This window comes from Taudactylus pleione, unplaced genomic scaffold (genome assembly GCF_031769625.1).
Source record: "Taudactylus pleione unplaced genomic scaffold, aTauple2 ptg000053l, whole genome shotgun sequence".
In the NCBI taxonomy this organism is placed as follows: domain Eukaryota; kingdom Metazoa; phylum Chordata; class Amphibia; order Anura; family Myobatrachidae; genus Taudactylus; species Taudactylus pleione.
Genome location: NW_028284455.1, coordinates 34823116 through 34850366, shown reverse-complemented (window position 1 = coordinate 34850366; position 27251 = coordinate 34823116). Strand labels below are relative to the sequence as shown.

The 27251-nt window shown below is 40.6% G+C and overlaps 1 protein-coding gene across 1 annotated transcript in view; it reads left to right on the top strand.

Annotated features, from left to right (window-relative positions):
• The window catches only part of LOC148535361 (collagen alpha-1(VI) chain-like), a 52096-nt gene extending 28924 nt beyond the window's left edge, over positions 1-23172 (top strand). Inside the window, exons 4-6 of the mRNA XM_088462795.1 lie at positions 20900-21071; positions 21159-21188; positions 22387-23172. Coding sequence (XP_088318921.1) covers positions 20900-21071; positions 21159-21188; positions 22387-22991 — 807 coding nt within the window. The 3' untranslated portion in view covers positions 22992-23172. The remainder of the gene's footprint in view (positions 1-20899; positions 21072-21158; positions 21189-22386) is intronic.
• The last annotated feature ends 4079 nt before the right edge of the window (positions 23173-27251 follow it).

Genomic DNA, 27251 nt, shown 5'->3' with positions numbered 1-27251 from the left:
CCTTATTGCCACTAATACTCCAGCCGCCGTTGCCGTAATTTATGCTGCGGCTGATGCTGAACTGAACAGGAACCTATACATGCTGTTGGTGCCCTGTGCTAATGTGCTTTGATATGGTCGGACACCAGACGGAGAGTGCAATCTTACTATATTAACAAATACAGTTCATAACTAAAAGTTTTATAGCAAGCCACATGATTAGCCTATTGAGGTTATAAATCACATCCTACCTGCATTTCACCGATGCTCTATCTATCCGTCTATCTAACAGTTTTTTCATATATAACATCTGTTAAAATAAGCATACCTTACATTGTGAGATGTCATATCACCAGATACAGTCGATAACTGTCAGTTCTCTACAAAACGGTGACCTTTCCACCAAAACTGAGTAACATAACAAATGTAGTTAATGATGTAAGCAAGTCACATGGTCAGCATACTGAACTGATAAATTACATTCCACTTGCATTTTGCCATTGCTATCTATTTATAATCTACATATCTATCATTTAAATGAAAATAATCTTACACTACTTGGGTACAAAGCCAATGGCAAAAAATCTAAACCAGATACAGGCAGCACTCCTCGGGTACTCAATAATCTAAGCTCGTTAATCCATTACTGTGCAACGTTTCAGATTAATTTATTACATATTTCGTCAATGACGAAATATGTAATAATTGCATCAGAAACGTTGCACAAGAGGCGGCACTCAGAGTCCAAATGGAAGGTGACAAAAAAGTGCTGATTTATTCAATCACACATGAATCTTATCGATGTTTCGTGGCCACATGCCCCTTCTTTGTCATCTAATAAAAAAAGGTATATATAGGCCTATAGCCTTACCAGAGAGCGCTGTGAGATTGGTTGAGATACAATAAATTATAAAATTAAAATTCATATATTGACATATAAAAAACAATTATAATTAGCCACATATAAAAAGCTGGCAATTCAATAATTAGTTGTATATACCATGACATTCATAGCAAAAACATACTTTAAACAATATCTATGTATCAATATGATTGGTTAGTATCCACAGTATGAGGACTTTAGTCCTGATGAATAAAAAGCAACAGCCTGTGTTTTATTAGACACCTCATATAGTTCAAATAGGCAGGGCTTGTCCAAAACTTATCACTGGCGATTTTTACTTTTGCAACCAATTGTTCTCCTTAAAGCAAACGACAAAGTCTCCTTGTGCATAAAACCAGTTAGTTAGTACAAATAATCCATGCGGTTAGTAAGCACTTATGGAGCAGTATTAGTATTCACATGCATGCAAGTTATGGTCAGCAGCCATTTATTCCCATTTCAATTCAGCACATTATGCGCAATATGTGAATATTGAGTGCCACCTCTCGTGCATGTGTGTGTGTGTGTGTATTTATATATATATATATATATATATATACAGTATATCTATACTATATATCTATATGTATATATGTATAATATATATATAAAAAAAAATTGGGACCATATTTGACAGATCACAATACATACTGTTGACACCTTCTATAGTAATTAAAAAAATGTCGTGGTTGTTTTTTTATAAGGTGAAGTCTGAGCATGTCAACCTCCTATGGGTGTAACCAGCCCAGCATATTTTGTGTTGTGGTGTCTGATAAATAATTCCCATGTGTGGCATGGATGCAATGTGTAATGCACCTATTGTGCTACACGTACTGCATCAGTTTTTGCATGAATTGCTGGATTAGAGAGATTAAGAGTCCCTATGTCTGTATTTGGGTTGTAGTCACTATATGTGCGTTGTCATGTCTGTACTGTACATAGGCCAGATGGAGCTAAATTTGCAGCGTTTGATATGTATATTTGTTTTCATCCTTGAATGTTTTTCTTGTTTTATACCTAGAGAATATTTGCATTGGTGTGTGTGTATTATAGGGAATAGCAAGGTGCATACACTGGGCTCAATCCTATTAGGTGTGAGTAGGGTCCTGCAAGCTATTCTCACGACAAACTTATTGTAGCGATAAACTCCCAAGCCTATGCCAATCTACAACTCCCAGCAGCACACGGGTAACTATCCTCCTCCTCTCCTGGTTCTGGTTGGATAATTTGTCTATATAGGGACGTGCTTTTTGGCTGCGCGGTAGTGTTGTGTCTGTCAGTGAGGAGGCAGAGAGAGAGCAGTAATGTCCGTATACGGAGCCAAATCAGCAAAAGCCAAAGACACCTCTCAGGGTTACTGATCTTTGTCATCAGGTAGGTGGTGTGGCAGGTTACTCCAGCTGCCCCAGAGAGGGCAACATTCAGCAATTTAGGACCGCCAAAATTAAATTATATCTTGGCCCCCCCAACCTAAAAACATTGTGGCGCCGCTGCAATCTATCTATATTTTAGGTTAAAAAAACTTACACTATACAGTCAGTAGGCAAATTAACAGTTACAGTAGATAACTATCAGTTCTATAGCAAGTGACAGGATCAGCCTATTGAGGCTAAAATGACATCCTATCTGCATTTCACCATTGCTATCTATCTATCTATCATTATTATTTTCATTCTTCTGTTATGGCCGGCATCCGGTGCCCTCCAATTACAACCTAAATGTGGGAAATAAATACATAGATTTTAGGGCGGCACTCGAGGCAACTTGTCAAATAAAGACAGAGGGGGCAATTCAATTGTTTTTTTGGGCGTGCTAATTAATGAGCGCCCAGTTTGCTATTCAAATGTTCTGGGCGCTCATTAATTATCGCCCTCTTCGCCAACTAAAAGACGAGGTTTAGCCGTCTAAAACGGCTAAACCCCGTCTTAATTTCTGGTTAGGGCGCTCTATCTGCGGTTAGCAAGCCCTAACCAGGGTGTTTCAGTCACATTTCTGCTCGCTCACTCCTGAGTGTGTGCAGAAATGCCGGCGCCGGTGGCTATCGCGCCCCGACAGAGCAACAATTGAATTGCTCTGTTGGGCGTCTAAAAAAAAAAGCCGCCGGCAGAACAATTGAATCTCCCCCAGAGACACCCACTGTATAAAGATACAAACAACATGTCTTACCTTAAACAGGCTACACCACTTGTGAGAAGACACCACAAGCCCTCGCAGACGCAGCTTGTAATGATGTCATCTAATTAATGTGCTCGCCACATACAAAGACAAAACACAGAAGCGTGTAATAATCAAATAGATGTAAATATGGCAATGATACATTATTCCAGTGTTAATAACTGGTAAATCCACCGTACCTCTTTTTGAAACAATAATTTGGCTTGATCCATGATTCTATATTTAAGTAAAGCCAAATTGTGCTGTGCTTCCATACATAGTGCAAACTAAATATTTAGTGAAAAATCACCTCCTGCATGCTTTTTTACATTGGTATTTATAATCTACTTATAATATATCTATCATTTAAATTAATGAAAGCTTACATAACAAGGTTAGTAGATAAATTAACAGATATAGGGCCGTATACAATTAGTTTCGCACCCGCGATACTTTTTCGCATGCTGCACTTTATGCCGACTTCACCTATTTTAGCCACGGAAACTTATCATGCGCACCCCCACTATTCACCGTATTCAATTCCAAAGGACGCGAAAATGCGTTCCGACTAAACTCTTTAACAGGCGAAAAGTGTTGGCAGAATTGGGAAAATCAGCCTGACACCCCCCAAAAGATGCACTAACATTGGGGATTAATGTAGATGTCCCCGATTAGCCCTACTGAAGCTATTTGCGGTACTTAAGTGCTGTCAATTGCTCCCAAATAGCAGCTTTGCACAAGTGGTGAAGAATAGCATTTAGCAGATTTTTTTTGTGAAAATAAGTATTCCTGTCAAATTTGGGGTACTTGAAAATGGGTGCAAGCATGGTTAAAAATGGCTAAAGTCAAGTTTTAAGTGCTGCAAAAAACGCACCTTCAGCAAACACCTGCAATAAAAAAACTCCTCCCCCATACTATCAGACCCCCCAAAAGTCTATTTCGCTAGTTTTTGCGTTTATACCCCCACTTTGTACTTTTTCACTCCCCTTTTCAAAGTGCTTTTTTTTTGGGTGTTCCTCTTTTTTTTTGCATTTTTTTTACGCAGTTATCCTTTGCTGGTCTGTCCAAAGGGTGCAGAGTGGTTTCTGTACCTTTGCACCCCAAAACCGCAATTCTGCACTTTTTTCCGTCGGCTATTCAGAGGTGAAACTTTTTCGCCGGGTACATTGCATTGACTTTCCGCACCGGCGAAAAGACGCAAGAATTGAATATGGTGGAAACTTTATGCCTAGCGAAATTACGTCACTCGCGATACTTTACCACGGATTCTGACTTTTCGCCTGGAACTAGTAGACATGGAAACGACAGCACGATTACGACACTGCAATCGTGCTGTCATTTCCATGTCTAGTGATGTGCCTAGACTGAACGTTCACTCGCACATGCTGAACCTGACGGGATTGTCAGGTTGACCAGCATGTACGAGCGATGATAGATGTCGGAAACGACCAGCGGGCACGTGACCAGCGAAAACATGCCCGATGCGTGTGTGATTTGCAAGCGATTGCACGATAACGACGTTGTTATCGTGCAATCGCTTGGCAAAATCACTAAGTGGATACCCCCCTTAAGTGTATAACTGACAGTGTTTTATCAAGTGATATGATCAGCCTACTAAAGTTATAAATCACATCCTACCTGCGCATATAACCATTGCTTTCTATCTATCTGTCTGTCTGTCTTTTATTAAGGTTGAAATAAGTTTACACTAAACAGTCAGTAGGCATTTGAACAGTTATAGTTAATAATTAACAGTTCTATATCAAGTCACATGATCAGATTATCAAGGTTATAAGTCACATCCTATATCCTGTTTTTCACCATTGCTTAACTATATAACATTATTTTCATATATAATATTAAAGTTAAATCAAGCATATCTTACATTGTGAGATGTCATATCAGCAGATACAGTTGATAACTGACAGTTCTCTACAAATGGTGACCTTTCTACCAAAGCTAAGTGACATCACAAAGGCTGTTTATGATGTAATAAGTCACATGGTCAGTACATTCTGCATGCATTTTGCCATTGCTATCTATCTATTTATAATGTATTCATAATAAATCTATCATTTAGATAACATACATACATTACAAGGTAGGTAGACATATTAACAGATACAGCTTTTATCTATATATCTATCTATCTATCTATCTATCTAACATTATTTGCATATACAACATTTAGGTTAAAACAAGCAGACCTTACATTGTGACATGTCATATTAGCAGATAAAGTTGATAACTGACAGTTCTCTACAAAATTATGACCTTTCAAACAAAGCTGAGTGTTTATGATGTAAGCAAGTCACATGCTCAGCATGCTGACGTTAAAAATCACATCCTGCATGCATTTTGCCATTGCTATCTATTTATAAGCTATCTATTATTTCGGTTAAAATAAGCTTATACTACAAGGTAGGTAGATATATTAAAGTTATATACTAACTAACAGTTATACTAACAGATATACTAACTAACAGTTCTATAACAAGTCACATGATCAACATATTAAGTTTATAAATCACATCCTACCTGCATTTCACCATTGCTAGCTAGCTAGCTATCTATCTATCTAGTTAAAATAAGTTTACACTACACAATCAGTAGGCATATTAACAGTTATAGTTGATAACTAATAGTCCATGATTAGCTGATTATGATTATAAATCACTTCCTACCTGCATTTTTCCATTGCTATCTATCTAACATTGGCCCTCATTCAGAGCCGTTCGTTAGCAGCAGTACGCTCGTTACGTTCCGATGTTGTGAAACCGCGCATGCACCGGTGTAACACTGCGCATGTGCGTACGGCAGATTGCAAGCTTTTTTTGACTCGTTCGTCAAATTGCGAACAGGAAGTGACATGTGAAATGTGATTGACAGAACAGGCCATTTTTGGGCGTTGACGGGGGCGGAGATGGGAAAACGCAGGCGTGGCGAGGCATTTTTGGGGCGTACATAAATTAGCTCATGCGAACGTCAAATGTGTTCGTACCAAGTCATACGTCACTGGCTGATCCTCTTTCCGTTCAAACTGCTCGCACAGCTTGGGGTGTGGATTACTCGACCACAATGTCGATGGTCTTGTCCTTCGGTCCGGGCCTCCTCGATGTTTCATCGATTTATCACAGCTTGTCAGAAAAACAATCAACTTTGAATTGAAAACCAGCTTGTAATGTGTTTTGAAAAGAGTTTTTTTGGTTAGCACAAAACCGTTCGCAGGTGAAAATCTCACCTGCTAATTTCAGGATTACACAATCAATTAGCGTACATTTTTAGGAATGTTCTTTACAATTTTTTTTTGCTTTTGTGATATTGTAACAATATTGTCATCATGTTTGTGTGTATTTTAACATTTTGCTTTGGCCTGGAGAATTTGCATCCTTTTTTTAATTTCAAAGTGTTCCTTAAAGAAACCTTTTTTTTTTAACCCTTTGTTTGTTTGTTGTTGGATTTCGTTTTTGGCTTGTGGGCCAGGATTAACTCTAAACCATTTTTCAAATAATGTCACAATACAATTGTTTTGTAAATTTTTTTATTTCATCAACACATTTTTTAATATTTCATGTGCATTTGGCAATTAAAGTTTTTGGTCATTGTTAGCCAATAATAAATGAAAGAATTATCCCAAAAATATTGCCAGTTTTGGCAAAATTAAAAAATCACATTAAAAACAATTCACAAGAAAGGAGAGGGAAGTTTTGGCCCTAAAGGAATATGGGGCAAGCACAGAAGGAGTGTGGGAAAAGTAGCCAGTGCTGTCATCGCTTTTTTCCCCGTTTGGCTGGGGTAGGGTGGGCGCCAGACCGGGTCCGGGATGTCCTCTGGCTGGCCTGTCCAGAGGCAGATGTTGTGGCCTCTGGACTAGGCATAGGGCTAGGCACATTTGGAGGAATGGCTGTTGTTGTGCCAGAGGTGGAGGAACCTGATGTTCCGGCAGGAAGGGAGGTCGGCTCCACCATGTGCTGGCGAACGAGCTGCTCCAGGGCATTGGCTATTCTGATGTTGGCCCTGGTATTTTCAGCCAGGGCCTGACCAATGGTCACGTTGGCCGCAGCATTTTGCTCCAGGGCCTCAGCCACCCGTAGCAGACTGGCGTCCATCCTCTGCAGAATCTCCGTATGGTAATCTGATTTAAAATTGAATTCTGTGAGGAGTGCCACTGCCTGCGAGGGGGATTGCCCTGGACTGGCTTCTGCAGGGTCCTCAGCCGGATGTACTGGTTCCTCCCCTGCAGAGCCAGCAGAAATTCTGCGGCCAAGGCTCCCCTCTGGAGCAGACTCATCCGCCTGTGTCTCTGTGAGAGAAAAGAGTCACATTAGAATCTACATATTGTCTCAAAAACATTTCAGAGTTGGTTACATCACAACATTTACCTGGGACAACATGAGTAGCCGCAAAGTCTGGCATGTCCGTATCCATGTTGGACACGCCAAACACCTCCACATTCTGCACACACCCGTGCCAGCTCTTCCAAATCAGTCAGCTCCAATGACACAGGGGTGGGACCCCCACCCTTGCATGCCTAGCCCTGTCAGCCAGTTTTTGCTTCAGCCGATATTTGAAGTCTTGCCATCTGTGGGTGAAAAAGTTGGCATTATTCCTGCATTATTTGGGCCTGTATCCACTTTCTCTTTAAATCTTTTTTTTACTTACCAGCGTTTGACATCCCGGGCTAGACGGACCAACTCACCCACCCTATTGACAGCACTGGCTATCTCCTCCCACATTCTCCACTTCTGGCTTACACCCATATTCCTGTCTGCCTGTGGCAGGATGTCCACACACTTCTGAACCAAAACCTCCATCTCCTTTCTTGTGAATTGTGGCTGCCTTTTCTTTTTGGCAGCTTTGGCCGGAATACTGGGCCCAGCAGCCTCTTCCATGTCATCCTCAACACCTATTTACATTAAATTAATTAAAATTTAGATGTCAAACTTTCACTATATTCTGGTTCTAAATAATCCTTGAATAGAAAAGAGAGAAATACTTACCGGCCGCCTCTTGGCCATTGTTTGGCTGGTCTGTAGCCATTTTGCTTGTAAAAACTTGAACTACACCAGACCGTTTGTGTTTTTCCGTGACGTATTTATACATGCGTCCTCATTATTCGACCGCATCATTGATTGTGCGTTCCTATGATCCATCCTTAATTTGAGCGGGAAACTAAACACTATTTATGGCTTTTTGCGTCTCGAGTCGAGGTGGCGGGTGTTGATTGGTGGAGGTTTCGTGTGTAGGAGTGTATTGTTGGAGGGATTAGTGTTTGGAGGCGGTTTTTTGGAGTTGTTTCGAGGCGCTTTATTTTTCAAATTTTCCGTTCGCATTTTTTTGGTGTGGTTATTTTATTGGTGGTTTATTTTTGGAGTAAGTTTTTTCCCGTCATCCTTGCTTAAATTATGGATCTACAAATTACATGACAATACCCCGGCATGTAAGCATCTTTGGATTTTAACGGAAAGATAAGTATTTTTTTTTTAATTTTAATTTCAACATACATTAACTACATTACTTACCATTTCAGATTGATGTTGGTCGTATTATTTTGGCCATGCTGCTGGAAGCCGACCAACCTCAATCTCGTCCCAGGCGTAGGCATCGTAGGCGTGCAAGGCCCCAGATATATAGAACACGTGTCACCCTTTTTGGAATGCCCGATGATGAGGTTTTAAGACGATACCGTCGTCCTCCATAAATCATCATAGACACTCTCTCATTAATAGAGAGTGATCTTGAGCGTCAAATTGACAGTCCTACAGCAATACCACCACTTACGCAATTAATGTCGGTGTTACATTTCTGTGCCTCAGGATCCTTTCAAACCACGGTGGGAATAGTTGCCGGAATCTCCCAATCCTCCTTTTCAAGGATCCTGAGGGCAGTGATGGAGGCCCTTTTCAAGCACCTCCATCATTTTATTAAAATGCCTTTGGATTTGGCTTCCCTTAGTGTGGCGAAGGCCAATTTTTACCAAATAGCTGGCTTCCCACACATCATAGGGGTTGTGGATGGTACTCACATACCACTTCAGCCTCCAGCACGGCTGGAGGCAATTTTTAGGAACCGAAAACACTATCACTCACTGAATGTAATGGTGGTATGTGATGCCTCCCTCCAGATCCTGTCCTTGAATGCAAAATTACCCGGGAGTGCACATGACTCATTCGTCATCCGGCAATCAGGGATTTGGCATAAATTAAACAACCTACAAGCTGGTGATGCGTGGCTTCTGGGTAAGTGGAGACCTTTATTAGATACCAATGCAAAGCTTGATACACAGTGATCCTGATTTTGTAACTTCTTTTTCACAGGAGACAGTGCTACCCTTGCACGCCCTGGCTGCTCACTCCTTATTTGGCTCCCACACCAGGCCCACAAAGTGATTTTAATTCCGCACTTACAGCCACCAGGCAAGTGGTGGAGCGCTGTATCGGCCTTTTAAAAGGCCAATTCAGATGCCTCCACCGCTCTGGTGGCGAGCTCATGTATTTGCCGGATATGGTTTCGAAAATTGTGGTCCTGTGTGGGATATTTCACAACATCGCCGTAAGGAGTGGTGTCCCAATGCAGCCAGAGGATGCCTTGCCTGAGGATGGCCCCCCCTAGGTTGGTCGGAGGTCAGTATGTGGGGGGGCCATACGCGATGATGTGGTGTCCAGATTTTTTAGGTAATTATTGTCCCAAATGAAGTTAATTGACACAATGTAGACATGTAATCATTTAATTATAAATTTTAACATTTTTTTTATCTTTTTGTGTTTTATTCCATAATATTTTTCAGAAAAACGATGACTACTACCTGATCCTAAAAATTGACTTCATGTGGACACATTGGATATAACTTCTGGAACAAATTTTTCGTCGCCTCATTTGTGGAATCATGTTGGCATGCTACTTCGTAAAACAGTTCTTGATTGTTGTTTTAATTTTATTTTTTGGGTGTAGGCTGTATTTTTGAGAGTGTTTTCACTGTGTGTACTGATTGTGAAAAATCACTTTGTGTTTCTTATTTGTAAATAATAAATTTTTTGTTAAGTTTAAACAAACATTTCATTTCTAAATTACAAGCAAGTGTAACCTGGTTCAAAAAAGGAAAACTTGCTTAATGGCTAATCCTGTAATGAATAAAATTGTTCAGTATTTTACCATGCTTTGTGGCTAAAAACAAACACCAAAAGGTATTATGGTGAATCAGTATGTTTTCTAATCTAGGCCTAAGCAGGTTTCATTTAACATTTACCTTACCCACCAAATAATTTTAACAACAAATGCTGGTAATTCTACAAACCTATTGGTATTGTTAGGTGTTTAATGTGCCAGCTTACATAATTCAGCTTTCTACAATCTAAGTTACATTACTTTAAAAAACTTGCTGCAATAGTCGACTTTTGTAAGGTTAAACAATCTAATATTTTACAGAGAAGGAATGAGACTTTAAACCAAAAAAATTTTTTTTATTTTTTAAAACCTGAAAAATTCTTTGTAAAATTAAAAAATTAGTGGCGCAGGATACCCGACATCTGATCGAGGACCACCAGCATGCCTATAACATGGCCCCTCAGCCTCTGCACACAAGCTGCTAACTCGGTCAGCCGCCTCTGGTCCTCTGTGGGTTAAAAAATTGTGGTGCTTAATAAAATGAAACCTTAATTTTTGTTTCCAAACAACTTCAAAAGCAAATTCGACTTTACAAAAAGTGACAATTTTATTAAAAATTACAAATCAAAGCCAAAAAACTTTGCCAATGTAAATTTTAAAAAATGACTCATAAAAAAAAAAAAAAAAAAAATGGAGAAGTACGCCCAAAAACTACATTTGTTGGTACCGTAAACAAGAGATACAAGTATGAGTGTTTGTACATGTGTGATATGTGTAAGGGGAAAACATCATAGACATTTTTAAACAAAGATATATATAACAAACATTAGAAATACCTAAAAATTGAAAAATGCACAGGCAAAGGATAACATCCCCCAAAACCCCCCCAAAAAAACCAAAACATAGTTTAAAAGGGAAACATACCATTCACAATGACGCCTGGACCTGTAGCCCCACCATCGTCCTCCTCGGAGGTAGGCCAATGCAGGTCGGATGTAGGAGGGGTTATTTCGGAAGGTGGTGAGGGGGTGGAAAAGAGAGGGGGGTTGAGGGGAGGGGGAATTTTGAGGGATGGGAATTATCGTAGAGGGAGGGGCGTCCGGGTCTGGCCAGGCTGGGGTGGAGGGTGAATTAGGGGAAGATTGGGGAGAGGAGGTTTGGCTGGGGATAGGGGATGAGGCCGACGTCGTCGCTGGCGATGACGGCGTAGTCTGCGCTCTGCCCCTAAATGATGGATAACAATTTAACTTTTGTTTAATTTTTTTCCTTTAGAAAATCCTAAAAAAAAAAAAATCGAAACGGAAAACATGCACACGCAGATATGTACTAAATAAAGAAACAGGGCAAGAATGAAAACATGCACATACAGATATGTACTAAATAAAGAAACAGGGCAAGAATGAAAACATGCACACGCAGATATGTACTAAATAAAGAAACAGGGCAAGAATGAAAACATGCACACGCAGATATGTACTAAATAAAGAAACAGGGCAAGAATGAAAACATGCACACGCAGATAGGGCCGCAAAAAAATTCAGGAAACCAAAAAAAATAGACTTACTTTCAGCTATACGCTGTCTAAAACATGCCAGCAAGCGTGGCGTGCGGCGTTGCAGATCGGACCACCTGCGCTCGAGCTGGCCGATCTGTCGGCGTGAGCCAAAGGAGCGCAGGCGGCGGTGAACCTCCACATAGGCGGAACGCTTCTCTCTATTGCTGATGGGGGGAGGCTGGCTGGTTATCCGCCGGTCCATAACCTCCGTAAGTACCAGAAGCTCCCGCCTTATGAACGCAGAGGCTCTCATGATGGCAATGGTGTATTTTTTAAATATCAGTTTTAATAAAGACCAGATAATAATTTTGATTGGCTAATGTAGTTGGTAAATTAACAGGAACCATTCTATTGGTTAGTGTATGAGTCATGTGTTCTACAGGCTAAAAAATCTAATGTGAGTTATGATAGGCTTAATGCAGTGACATGCGTTAGCTAATTTAAATAAAGAAATGAAACAAGTAAAATATGCGTAAGACAAAACACGGAAAACAATAGGATAATTGGATAAAACATGTATTTTGGATAAAGTAAACCATTGTTTAAACCGTACGTATTCTGCGTGGAAAAAAAAACACGGACAAGAGTAAAGTTTATTGAAAATGAAAAAAAAATGATTTGCAAACATGTGAAGAGCAATTAAGCTAATTGATATATTGATTGGCATGATACGATTGAAGTAGGTATGCAGAATGAACGAGCAGGTAATCGAAATCTGAAAGGCCCACTTCCGGTTTGTGCGAGCGTTCCCTGCAAGCAAAATTGGAGATGTACGGTCGCAATTTGGCTCGCTCGTTAGCTAGAGGAGGGGTTGGGAGACTATGGGGCGGAAGATTAGCTGCGTATGAAATTACGAGCGAGCGCTTCAATTTCCATTTTTCTGCACGTTCGTCGAACGTGCGAACGGCCACTTGCATCCGGGTCTGAATCAGGGCCATTGTTTTCATATATAACATTTTGTTAGGAGCCGCAGTAGCCAGTGCGGCGTTTCTCTACCTCCTCGGGTCCTACTGGTTGTTAGAAGATCCGAATGCCAGCGTTAGTAGCTGTCTTGCATGCTGGTTCCGGTTATTGCTAGGAGATCAGGACGCTAGTGTATGTGATTAGTGGCTGTGCAGGAATGTCTGTAGCTGGTATATAATTACTGGGTTACTCACTAGTTACTCTCCTACCTGCAGCATCATACCTATAACTTATTTCACTTGAAGGGGGTTTGGCCGAGTTGATGTTTTGTTATTGGTCTATATGTGTGTTAAAAGCAGCCAAGCCTTCACCTCCTTGTCAGTTATAGCTTCATGCCTTGGTGGTAGCCTGCTGACCTGGTGCCTGGTGAAAACTCTGTATTGCTGGTATTCTGAATATTTGTGTGCTTATCCAGTCTGATCTATGGTCACTTGCTCCCTGCATCACCTATTGTTAAGTATTACTTTACTTAATATTTGGAAAATTTGTTTGCAAACATCTTTTAGCTATCTGTTTACCATATGGCTTCAGTTTACATTATTTGAAAAAGTGCAGCTTGTCTGCAGTTATCATTATCAAGCAACGTGTTGTTACACAGCTCCTCCTGTTATTGTCAAAACCACAAGTTTAACTACTGTACTCACATATTGTATTCTACTACTCTAGCCTTAACCCTGTGATCACCTGTTAATTGTATAAACCTCTACTTCCCTGAGTTTTAGACCTAGTGGCATCTCAGTACTGGTGGGAGTGTCTCTCTATGGAAAAAGGGCGGTTGTTATAGACAAAAGACCTCAGTAGTTTGGTTCTAGGAGTCTTATGCAATTGTTCAGGGGTATCATATCAGATGTCATATCAGCAGATACAGTTGATAACTGACAGTTCCTTTCTACCAAAACTGAGTGACATCACAAAGGCTGTTTATGATGTAAGCAAGTCACATGGTCAGCATACAAATGTGAAAAATCACATTCTCATGCATTTTGCCATTGTTGCTATCTATTTAAAAGCTATCTATTATTTAGGTTAAAATAAGCTTACCCTGCATAGTCAGTAGGCATATTAACAGTTATAGATGTTAACTAACAGTTATATAACAAGTCACATGATTAGCCTTTTAAGGTTATAATTACATCCTACCAGCATTTCACCATATCTATCTATCTATCTATCTATCTATCATCTATCTATCAATCATTATTTTAATATATAACATATAGGTTAAAGTACGCATACCTTACATTGTGTCATATCAGCAGATAGAGTTGATAACTGACAGTAAAATGGCCAGATTAACAATGGGGCTGATCAAGCTACAGCTCCAGGCTTCCACACAAAAATAGGCCCATCATCAGCATGATGATGATCAGATGCTTAGCTGGTCACACAGTCAGCCATAAATCATAAGTATTAAAATAGTTTCTCTAGTGTTCTCACATACAGTAATTATATATTTTTTCTCTAGTGTTCTCACATACAGTAATTATATATTTTTTCCTATTTTTATGTATTTAGGGAGACAGTGGGGCTGATAGTGTAGGGGGGTGTACAGTACACATGCACTTGGCCACCAACACAGCACTGGTTACAGCTTCTCCCTTTCTCAATATAGGCCCTTAAACATTTTCAACCCCAGGCTCATGTGGCCCTTAATCCGGCCCTGAGCATGCATGGTGTCAGAAGAGTGGCAGTGATGGTGCAGAGTCTGCGCCAGATCGATCTTCTGCAGGGGCTGCGCCAGATCGATCTTCTGTTTTTGACAAAGACATCTGTGACTTTTGGTTAAAGCCCCTTAATATTGGTGCATGTGTTGCTATGTGGGAGTGGTGAATAGGTCCATGAAGGTATAGGCACACACCCTCTTAAATTTGTTGGCACTGAGGCAGTGGATAAGTACCACAACTTTTTATTTGGTGAGTGGCAGGACAATGAGGATCCTGAGGTACTGATGAAATCTGTCTCCCTGTAGTGAATGTGATTATGAACAGACGTGCATTTAATACTGCACTGCAGGAACCTGCTGAATGTATGCAAGCATATGTGACCAGGGAATAATTGAAAAGCACTAAAGTGTGATTGCGCTGCATTCAATGATGAGTTAATACGGGACATTTAGATGCGTGATTCATGCAGCATGTGATTTTCCATTATCTATAAGGTTCACATATGACAGCATTACAATCCTTTCTATTACTCAGTAGCAAACATTTATTTAGAGATAATTAAATATTTATATGAGATCAATTTTCCCATTCTCCCTGAGGAAATAACACAGACTTTGGATTCACCATTGACAAAATTTCAATTATTGGAGGCCCCTAAAATGTCCCCCACCGGTAAAAGTCCTGGCCCCGATGGCTTTTCCATCTAATATTATAGTCCCTTTCAGGATAAGTTAATTCCCTTTCTTTTGCGGGCTTGCAATGCTATCTCATAGCAGACCCCTCATTCTGACCAGTCCCTTAGTGCCCATATAACCGTTATTTCTAGAGAGTTAAAGGACCCAAGTTTGCCTGCCAGTTACAGGCCTATTTCTCTCTTGAATGTAGATATTAAATTATGTGCAAAGCTTATGGCCAATCTCCCAAGCATAGTCCATTTCGATCAAGTTGGCTTTGTTCCGGGAAGAGAGGGTAGAGATAACATCACCAAAGTAATAGACTTGATAGCTCACGTGACTAGCACTAGCGTTCCAATGATACTTCTCTCTACAGATGCAGGTCTGGGTTACATGTTTCTCTAGAATATACTCTCCCTATACTGGGCACCCTCAGCACAGGTCAGGGTCAATGGGATATTATCTGATAAGATAAATATACAAATGGTACACATCAGGGCTGCCCCCTCTTGTAATTAATCTTTTACTATGTATGGAGGCCTTGGCTAGGGAGATTAGGGCTAACCCTAATATAACTGGTTTACGAGTAGGTGCACGGGACTATCGTATTGCTCTTTTGCAGACAATTTACTGGCAGTGATTACAAACCTAGTGACTTCTCTTCTGAATCTTATGGGAGAATTTCACTGTTTTAGCAAGCTTCAAATTTTAAAATTAACTACACGAAGTCCCCAGCTCTTAATGTTGCCGTCTCTAGGGTTATCGCCTCTAGTGTTTCTTTCCTGCTTACATGGCACCCAACGTATATAAAATACTTAGGTATAATGATACCAAATAGGCTCTCCCAGCTATTTGTTTTAAATCATGCTCCCATGCTTACCAAATTATGTACAGAACTGTCCCAATGGCGTACATAAAAATTCTCATGGCTGGGTATAATAAATATTATAAAATGAATGTGCTCCCTAGACTTTTATACTTGTTCCAAACAATTCCTGCAGGGCTCCCATCTCGCTTACTGTCAGTTGTTCATAATGTCATCTGTGACTTTGTATGGGAAGGTCGGAAACCCAGATTCAAACACCAGGTATTGTTTCAGCATACATCCCAATGATTTTGGCTTATTACCAGGCAACTGTACTAAGCAGGATAATGGATTGGTCCAGGGGTTCCAGGGAGAAACAATGGGTGGAACTAGAATCTGCATCCACAAACTATCATTTGAATGTTATTCATTGGTGCTCTAAAGTAGTTTGTTTGGATCACATGACCGTAGGACCAACCTTAGCACTGTGGAGGAAATTACATACAAAGCCTGAGATCTCCTCTTACCCTCATCATATATAATCCCCCTTTTTATCCCAGGGAACTCGGGGAGGAGAGCGTCCAATTAGTTGGCTGTGGGTCTTACTACAATGGGTCACCTGGTTTCTGATGAGGTATTTAAGTCTTATGAGGTATTATCTGTTGAAGCAGGATTAACTAAACAAGACTACTAGTTTTATTTACAAGCATGCCAATTTGCCTCTTCTTTAAGAGATATCGCTAATTTGGCAGAGACTTAACTCCCATTTAGAGTATAGAGGAGATGTATGAACCACCGAAGTGGTATCAGCGCACGTTGTGTACTGATACTGCTTCTCCCCCATGTATTATTGGGGGGCTGGGCAGTAAATGACAGGGGTGCTGTGAGCCCATCATTATCGGCGCTGCTATCTATAAGATCTATCTATAAGATAGCAGCGACAATCAGCTGGGTAATGTATGAACGGTCATTTTGCCTTACTGTCCCTGCTGTGGTGGCTACCGACTCCTTCGGCTGCACGCGGGATCTCGCAATGCTTGTGAAATCCCACGCATGCTCAGTGGAGCTGGCTGGGAGTGAGACACAGTGCATCAGCCCTAGGCTGATGCACTGTGGGCTCTAGCAGGGATCGCCGGAGGGGGGATTTTTCACTCCCCCGTTTCAGCATATGAAATGTTCTTACATCTCATCTTTAGTGCTTCCTGCTTTGTCTCAGTAAAGAGGCGAATCAGGAAGAGTTATAGCAGCATGATAAGTGCCGCTATAATACATCTCCCCCAATCTCCCCCTATGTGTACTAACCCCACCGCCTCTAAACATGTCATCTCTGACATTTACCAAATACTTCTGATGATTCAGCTTCCAATTAGTACTAAATTTCAGGAATCTTGGGACAGGGATCTGACTCCCAAAGGTATTCAGATTAACTGGGAAAAGTATACCAGGTCTCCAGTGCTTGTTCATCCAGGTTAGAGATCTTGGAAACACAATATAAGGTGTTGACAGATGGTACCGGTGCCCAGTTACATTACACGTTTTCCCCAGGTGTGTTTCCCATCTGCTGGAGGTGTAAGAAAGATACAGTAGAAGTACAATGTTTCATATTTGGAGGGAATGCACATTGATTACTTCATTTTGGCTGGGGTTATAGTCCTGGCAACAGAGATTCTTGGCTTTTCTGTTCCAACAGGCCCTGATTTTTGGTTATTATCGCACTCGGACATCCCTATATCTAATCCCTGCTTAAGCATATGAATAATGCGGCCAAGGCAGTGGTTCTGGTACGTTGGCGCTCTCACATACCTCCCACAGTGTGGGATTGGTGCCAGCGTCTAGATGACCATGGACGTTATATTAAATTCGGCACCTGAGAAGCAACCTGACTATGTGACAAGGTGGTTCAGTTGGATGGACTTTAAATCATCTTCCTCCTATAAGCCCCTGATACCCCGGAACTCAAACTGACAGATGGTCCTAGCAGATTTTCAGATGTAGCCTCCAAGGGCCTATAATTTGTTGTATCCCCACTTTACTAAGATGGTATCTGCAAACTGTTTTATTTTTATACTCCCCACACCCCCTTCTCCTCTTGTTTCCCCTTTATGTGTTTCTGGTATGTTTTACATTTTTAGATAGAGGTGTCATTGATTTTAGTTAGTTTATACAATTTTCGTGTTTCATGCAAGCATGCGGCTGAATGTGATTTACAAGTATAATGTTCCCCAATGATATGTAAATGACACGCTTGTATTTTCTATATGTATATTGATAATGTTTTGTATACTGGAAAAATATCCTGATTTTACTATGAAAATAAAATAAAGAATTAAAAAAAATATATAAACAATTTACACAATAACCATGATATTGAACTCCTGGGAGTAAACCTGTTTACCTACAGATATATTGAGCAGATCATAAAATTGAATGGCAAAGTAGATATACTCGAGTATCAAAAAGTAGCAATAGGCTATAAGATCATCTTGTTCAATAAGAGGAAAACCGCACCAATGTATGACCCTCTCCTTAAGATAACATCCAACTCTATGTCAATTTCTCCCCAAGGAGGTGCTATCAACTATATACTGTAGTACACGTATTTTGCAACAAAAAAAGATATTGGCCCTCATTCAGAGCCGTTCGCTATTTGCGTTCGTTCGTTCAAAAACAAGGGGTGGCTATTCAAGTGATCCGTTCGCACATTGCAGTCTGTTCACACCTCTAAGTCTGAACGAGCGAGCAAAACATACGCTCGTTTATTTGTTAAAAACGCCCCCTGGCCGCTCGCACCATACGTCATGTCCGCTATTTATTAGATTAATCGAGTACATCGAACAGGATATGAACTGCTCGCTATTCTTGTGGTTGGTTTTTTCAACTGCTATTTTGCGAGCAGTTCTGAGTTAAAAAAAATCAAGTGACGTGGTCAATGACGCTGCTATATTAATTATGCACACCCATAAAACGCCCGTTTTGACCTTTAAGCACGCCTGCGTTCTGATCTCCACTCCCCGTTTTCAAGCACCTTCCCCTGTTACCACCCACATACGCCTCATTCTGTCACTCAAAATAGCAGGCATTCGCTATATTGCGTACAAACGATTTTCAGCCGCACTGACTGGTTCGCGCATGCGTACTAAAAACCGTACGCATGCGCAGATGTGCGAACATCGCTCGGAACGAGCGTACTGCCGCTAGCGAGTGGCTCTGAATGAGGGCCATAGTTTGATGGTGCACTAGGTTACAAATTAAAATGTAACTTTTATTATCTTGTTTAAAAATTAATATAATGTATAAAATCATAGCACCAATATAACCCTACATATATTGTATAATGTTCAAGCAAGTAGGGTGAGAAATATTCTTAAAGTGCGTGGCAGGATTATTACAACAATACACTGATAATGAATTATATTCACTGGGATAAATAGTTCTATTACAAATAAATTGGTCTCAAAAAGACTCTGTATCCTTCAGTCACCAGTGACTTGCTATTATTGCAACAAATGTTGCAACTAGCCTCAAGAATAAATAATATGTGTATGTTTAATAACCTGGGATTGTAGCACTTTATTTCCTGAAAAAATGCAATGTTTAGCTGTATCAATTTTAAAAATGCATAAATAGAGATCCGGTAGTGCAGTATATAAATAAAAATTGGAATGCTGGATAAAAGTTTTAGTATTATTAAAATATTAAATATTTAATAATAATATTAAATATTATTATTAAAACAAGTCACTCAGATATTACAGCATATAGTAGTGGCACAGCAGACTAATGTATAAATGCTCATCATTCCTTTATGCTTGTATTCCGGTGTAGCCGTTGGGTAGAATTTCCGAAGCATCGGCTTCTGTAAGCCGCTGCTTCCCGGCGAGTTGCATGCACATATTTAAAATGGCACCCGGAGTCAGTGTAAAGCCCGGCATGCTTTACACTGACTCCGAGTGCCGTTTAAAATATTCACCTGCAACCCATTGGGAAGCAGCAGCTTACAGAAGCTGCTGCTCGTAAATTCTGCCCTTTGTCTGTAATCCTTGAGATATGGCACGCACAGATAGAGGAGTGAATGGTAAAGTAATTCAACAGAGATCAGTTGCTAGAGCAATAAATTAGGCAGCCAGCAGTGTGGTCTTTAGTATAGCACTATTTGAAGCTCCAGCAGCCGACAGTAGTAACACTGTACAGTATATCGTGAGGCACAGGATTTCAGTAGTGAATGTGTAGCTCAGAACAGACTGATATGTAGTAGGTGGATGAGCAGCCGTGGAGCATCCGTCCTGTCTCATCTGAAGATGGCCTGACAACTATGACCACAAACGTGGAGTGAGCTGCTGCAGTGAAAGCTTACATAAAATATTACTGTTTTTATCATTCTTCTGATTGGTCTAGTAAAAATGGCAACAACTCAACTTTAGAAAGAAAGAAAAACATCTTCCGTTCGTAGACAAAGAAGTCTGAATTCTAGAAAATCAATGAGTATGCCTCAATTAATAGAACACAAGAGATTAGTCCAGACACAGTTACTTATTTCTGTGATATTCTTCAGAGTACCGATAGTATATTAAAAAAAGCTGAAGATGACTTTATATCTACAATCACAGCTTTAGGTAAGAGAATGCTCTAGAATCACAGACTAATGTCCTCATTTGTTGTCAACTTCTAATAAGAAAAGAGATTACAACATTAAAGATATATATTTTATATATGTCTATTTTTAAAAATGTTGATGCACACCTTATTAAAGGTTTTTAAAAACAAAAGTTGGTGTGTACATTTTCAAATTAAGCACTCTTTATTTTTCTCTTAATCACAGTAAACATTAATGCATACAATTTGAATTTTTAGCATATTATTGAATCGGAAATTAGTAGAAACATTCCCACTTGTACAGTACATGCCTTTTATAACATTGGGCTTATTTTTACATTTAGCATATCATTCCATATCCACAGTATGCCATCTTTTCAAGAATTCAGTAAGAAAATAAACTGTAAGGGACAATATCATAATACACATGATGACATAATACTGTATATTATTATTTTAACACAACAGAATAACTAAAGTAGTACATGCATGCAATAATGTATCACTGTTCTCACTTCTACACAGGTGATTGGTATTGGAATAGGAGACCTATTTAACAGAGCTCCTCACATGAAAGCATTGCAGGAGATCACCTGCCAGGGAACCAGAGCCTGGGGAATTAAGGTGCTGGTTACAGAATACCAAGATCTGCTGGAGGAGTCCATTTTATCCAATATTACAAGATACATTTGTAAAGGTTTGCTTTTAGCATTTTTTTCTGAGTGTGGCTCCTATTTAGTATACTGTGTATCATATCTTTACAATGTCTTTTTTATGGTTCCAGATGCAGTTTGTCCAGATTTCACATGTCATGGTAAGAATTAATTTTGTTTTATATGCACAAAAACAGTTCTGTATATTATCATTTAATGTGTGAGAGCAGTATTCACTAACGCAGTAACACTGGTTATGACTAAAGGCGGCCATACGTAGTGCAATTATGGGCCTGATCAGCTAATTGTTGGCTGCTCAAGCCAATATTTGCACAGTGTATTGCCATAACCGAGAACCAATTATCGCTGTGTCAGCATGTGGAATTTTTCAGTGTGCACTACAGATGTGGTATTTGATGTTTGGACTGTAGATATACTCACCGTCAGACAGATAAAGCAATTATCCAACAGTGTATTGCAATGTGAGATAAGTGGTCTGTCAGTCTGATCAGGAGTTTTATCTCACAGTGCGTGGCCAGCATAAATATAGCTGTTTATCTGTTTAGATAGTCAGTAAGGGCCCTGGCAATGTGTTGTTCATTATCCACAGTTTGGTGGAAGACGTCTTTATAAGGGTTGGGTATGACACACCCGACACTAGAAGTCCGACAGTGCAGAATCCCGACAGGTGAAGGTAAGTAGCTTAACGCTCCCTTGTCCCTCCCCTAGTGGAGCCTAACCCTAACCTCCCTGGTGAGTGCCTAACCCTAACCTCCCCCCATTGGTGCCGAACCCCTACCCCCTCTTCCTGCACCCTAAACCTAAGTCTCCCAGGGGGTGCCTAACCCTAACCTCCCCCAGTGGTGACTAACTCCCTCCCCACAGTCTAACCCTCCCCGAGGGTTGCCTAACCCTAATTTCCCCCCAAGGGTCCCAAAACCTAACCCCCCCCCTTCCCCGGGCTAACACAAATACTTACCCGGATCCTACGTTCAGGATTCTGGCGGTAAGGATGCTGACGCCGGTATCCTTATCCCATTCGGGATAGCGGCTTCTGGATAGCAGCGTTGCCATTTTGCCAGGTGGCAGGATTACGCAGTCGTTATATCAACGGCCGGCATCCCATCTGTCGGCATGTTCACTACATCCCAGTTATAGGGTGAGGGGCTAAGGAGGCAAGTTTTTGGCTACTACAACTAGGAAACTCAAATAAACTTTTTAAAGTAATACCATAAAAACATATTTACTTTCCAAAAAGGTACATGGTTGCAAATTAAGGTCAATGTGTAGCTTACTTATCAGGATCACTATATTTATTATATAATGTTTTTCTTAGTATTGTATTCTATTTTGTTGCAGTTGAGTTTGAAAAGCCCACAGACCTCGTGTTCCTGATGGATGGATCTAGCAGTGTTGGCCTTACCAACTTCGAAAAAGTGAAAGAGTTTGTTAAAGTGGCAGCTTCTAAGATCCTGTCTAAAGAATTGAACTTCAATAATATGCTGAGGCTAGCTGTGATTCAGTACAGCAATGCTGGCACACCAAGGCTTGAGGTGCCTTTCACCTACAGCATAGAGGATGCTTTGTACCGCCTGTCAGAAATCACATACATAGATGAGTCTACAGACTTACCAAATGCTTTAAGGTATCTATTAAATTTTTTGAGGAGCAGTAGGAGACCCAATGTTAAGACAAAGGTCATCATTTTCTCTGATGGTAAGTCTTCAGGGATTGCTCAAAATCAAATTGCAGCACAGGCAGCAGCAACATTAAATCTCAAAACTGAGTTGTTTGCAGTAACTGTCGGCAAATTCCATGAACTGGGCATTTGTCAGTTAGTGAGTGGGAAGGAAAATAACTTTAATTTTAAGCATATAGAAGATAAAGTTTTCCGTGTCTCTGAATACAGCGATCTATTAAAGAGAGTCACTTTGCAAAGCTTCCTAATGAAAATCACAAGCTGATTTATTGCATTTTCTTTACTTTTTCAATACTTGATAAAAATAGAAGAAAGTTTGTAAATCCACCATATTGTGTAATTATTTGTTAACTCCATCACATTGTTTGTAGATGTATAGCTGCCATCCCTGAAATCTATATAATTTGTAGGGTTTGCACTTGAAAACCTTTAGTTTAAAAATAAAAAGTGACTTTAATCATACATACAAAAGTTTCTGCTTGTTTGTTTTAAATATATATTTGAATGTTCATATGGTACATGGATGAGATTCTTTTAATCAAAATATTTTTTGTGACACATTTTCAGAAAACAAGTAATATAGGGCTCCAATACAGGAACAAGCCGTGTAAGGGTCTCTCTGTAAGACCATGGTACAGTAAGAGAGGGTACCTGTGCAGGAACAAGTCATGTAAGGGTCTTTCTGTAATGTAAGAACAAGGTACAGTAAAAGAGGGTACCTGTGCAGGAACAAGTCATGTAAGGGTCTTTCTGTAATGTAAGAACAAGGTACAGTAAGAGAGGGTACCTGTGCAGGAACAAGTCATGTAAGAGTCTTTCTGTAATGTAAGAACAAGGTACAGTAAAAGAGGGTGCCAGTGCAGGAACAAGTCATGTAAGAGTTTTTCTGTAATGTAAGAACAAGGTACAGTAAGAGAGGGTACCTGTGCAGGAACAAGTCATGTAAGAGTCTTTCTGTAATGTAAGAACAAGGTACAGTAAAAGAGGGTACCTGTGCAGGAACAAGTCATGTAATAGTCTTTCTGTAATGTAAGAACAAAGGGCCTGATTCAGACCCACTCGCGAGCGGCTGTCCACTCGCAAGTGGGTCGATGCTCTGCACTGAGCATGCGCACGACGGAGGGAGCTCCGTCGTGCGCATGCGCCAGATGCGACGAGCGAAGGAAAGTCCTTCGCTCGTTGTGTCTGATCAAAGGGGGCTGCTGTCGTTGTTGATTGACAGCACGCCTCCTTTGGTGGGCGTGCCGGGGGCGTGCCTCCCTGACGGGGGCGTTCCTAAGGGAACGCCTACCGTCAGAAGCCGGCCCACTGACATCACTAGTAATGTCAGTGGGAGTGATTTTGGCTCTGATAGAGCCAAAATCACTCCGGGCCTTGCGGTTGAAAACCTCAACCGCAGGCTCCGGCTCGCAGTTTCGATGGTCGCGATGGTCAAGACCATAGCGGCCATCAAACTGCACGCTCGTATAGGCTGTGGGTGGTGACCCACAGCTATACGAGCGTCCAGGAGGATGGTCCATAGTTATGGAGGACAGCCCTCATTCAGAGCATGCGCTCTGCTCAGAGCGTACGGCTCTGAATGAGGGCCAAGGTACAGTAAAAGAGGGTACCTGTGCAGGAACAAGCCATGTAAGAGTCTTTCTGTAATGTAAGAACAAGGTACAGTAAGAGAGGGTACCTGTGCAGGAACAAACCATGTAAGAGTATTTCTGTAATGTAAGAACAAGGTACAGTAAAAGAGGGTACCTGTGCAGGAACAAGTCATGTAAGGGTCTTTCTGTAATGTAAGAACAAGGTACAGTAAAAGAGGGTACCTGTGCAGGAACAAGCAGTATTAGGGTCTTTCTATAAGAACAAGGTACAGTAAGAGAGGGTACCTGTGCAGGAACAAGTCATGTAAGGGTCTCTCTGTAAGAACAAGGTACAGTAAGAGAGGGTGCCTGTGCAGGAACAAGTCATGTAAAGGTCTTTCTGTAATGTAAGAACAAGGTACAGTAAAAGAGGGTATATGTGCAGGAACAAGTCATGTAATAGTCTTTCTGTAATATAAGAACAAGGTACAGTAAAAGAGGGTACCTGTGCAGGAACAAACAGTGTAAAGGTCTCTCTGTAAGAACAGGGTACAGTAAAAGAGGGTACCTATGTAGGAACAAACAGTGTAAGGGTCTCTCTGTAAGAACAGGGTACAGTAAGAGAGGGTGCCTGTGCAAGAACAAACAGCATGAGGGTCTCTCTGTAAGAACAAGGTACAGTAAGAGAGGATACCTGTGCAGGAACAAGTCATGTAAAGGTCTTTCTGTAATGTAAGAACAAGGTACAGTAAAAGAGGGTATATGTGCAGGAACAAGTCATGTAAGAGTCTTTCTGTAATGTAAGAACAAGGTACAGTAAAAGAGGGTACCTGTGCAGGAACAAGTCATGTAAGGGTCTTTCTGTAATGTAAGAACAAGGTACATTAAGAGAGGGTACCTGTTCAGTGACAATTCATAGAAGGGTTGCTCTGTACAAACAAGGTACTTCCTGTAAGAAAGGGAGATATAAATATATATATATACACACTACCAGCACAAACAAGCTGCGGCACTCTCTGTAAGAACAAGGTACAGTAAGAGAGGGTACCTGTGCAGGAAAAAGCAGTATGAGGGTCTCTCTGTAAGAACAAGGTACAGTAAGAGAGGGTACCTATGTAGGAACAAACAGTGTAAGGGTCATTCTGTAAGAACAAGGTACAGTAAGAGAGGGTGCCTGTGCAAGAACAAACAGCATGAGGGTCTCTCTGTAAGAACAAGGTACAGTAAGAGAGGGTACCTGTGCAGAAACAAGTCATGCAAAGGTCTTTCTGTAATGTAAGAACAAGGTACAGTAAAAGAGGGTACCTGTGCAGGAACAAGTCATGTATGGGTCTTTCTGTAATGTAAGAACAAGGTACAGTAAAAGAGGGTATATGTGCAGGAACAAGTCATGTAAGAGTCTTTCTGTAATGTAAGAACAAGGTACAGTAAAAGAGGGTACCTGGGCAGGAACAAGTCATGTAAGGGTCTTTCTGTAATGTAAGAAAAAAGGTACAGTAAAAGAGGGTACCTGTGCAGGAACAAGTCATGTAAGGGTCTTTCTGTAATGTAAGAACAAGGTACAGTAAAAGAGGGTACCTGTGCAGGAACAAGCAGTATTAGGGTCTTTCTATAAGAACAAGGTACAGTAAGAGAGGGTACCTGTGCAGGAACAAGTCATGTAAGGGTCTCTCTGTAAGAACAAGGTACAGTAAGAGAGGGTGCCTGTGCAGGAACAAGTCATGTAAAGGTCTTTCTGTAATGTAAGAACAAGGTACAGTAAAAGAGGGTATATGTGCAGGAACAAGTCATGTAATAGTCTTTCTGTAATATAAGAACAAGGTACAGTAAAAGAGGGTACCTGTGCAGGAACAAACAGTGTAAAGGTCTCTCTGTAAGAACAGGGTACAGTAAAAGAGGGTACCTATGTAGGAACAAACAGTGTAAGGGTCTCTCTGTAAGAACAGGGTACAGTAAGAGATGGTGCCTGTGCAAGAACAAACAGCATGAGGGTCTCTCTGTAAGAACAAGGTACAGTAAGAGAGGATACCTGTGCAGGAACAAGTCATGTAAAGGTCTTTCTGTAATGTAAGAACAAGGTACAGTAAAAGAGGGTATATGTGCAGGAACAAGTCATGTAAGAGTCTTTCTGTAATGTAAGAACAAGGTACAGTAAAAGAGGGTACCTGGGCAGGAACAAGTCATGTAAGGGTCTTTCTGTAATGTAAGAAAAAAGGTACAGTAAAAGAGGGTACCTGTGCAGGAACAAGTCATGTAAGGGTCTTTCTGTAATGTAAGAACAAGGTACATTAAGAGAGGGTACCTGTTCAGTGACAATTCATAGAAGGGTTGCTCTGTACAAACAAGGTACTTCCTGTAAGAAAGGGAGATATAAATATATATATATACACACTACCAGCACAAACAAGCTGCGGCACTCTCTGTAAGAACAAGGTACAGTAAGAGAGGGTACCTGTGCAGGAAAAAGCAGTATGAGGGTCTCTCTGTAAGAACAAGGTACAGTAAGAGAGGGTACCTATGTAGGAACAAACAGTGTAAGGGTCATTCTGTAAGAACAAGGTACAGTAAGAGAGGGTGCCTGTGCAAGAACAAACAGCATGAGGGTCTCTCTGTAAGAACAAGGTACAGTAAGAGAGGGTACCTGTGCAGAAACAAGTCATGCAAAGGTCTTTCTGTAATGTAAGAACAAGGTACAGTAAAAGAGGGTACCTGTGCAGGAACAAGTCATGTATGGGTCTTTCTGTAATGTAAGAACAAGGTACAGTAAAAGAGGGTATATGTGCAGGAACAAGTCATGTAAGAGTCTTTCTGTAATGTAAGAACAAGGTACAGTAAAAGAGGGTACCTGGGCAGGAACAAGTCATGTAAGGGTCTTTCTGTAATGTAAGAAAAAAGGTACAGTAAAAGAGGGTACCTGTGCAGGAACAAGTCATGTAAGGGTCTTTCTGTAATGT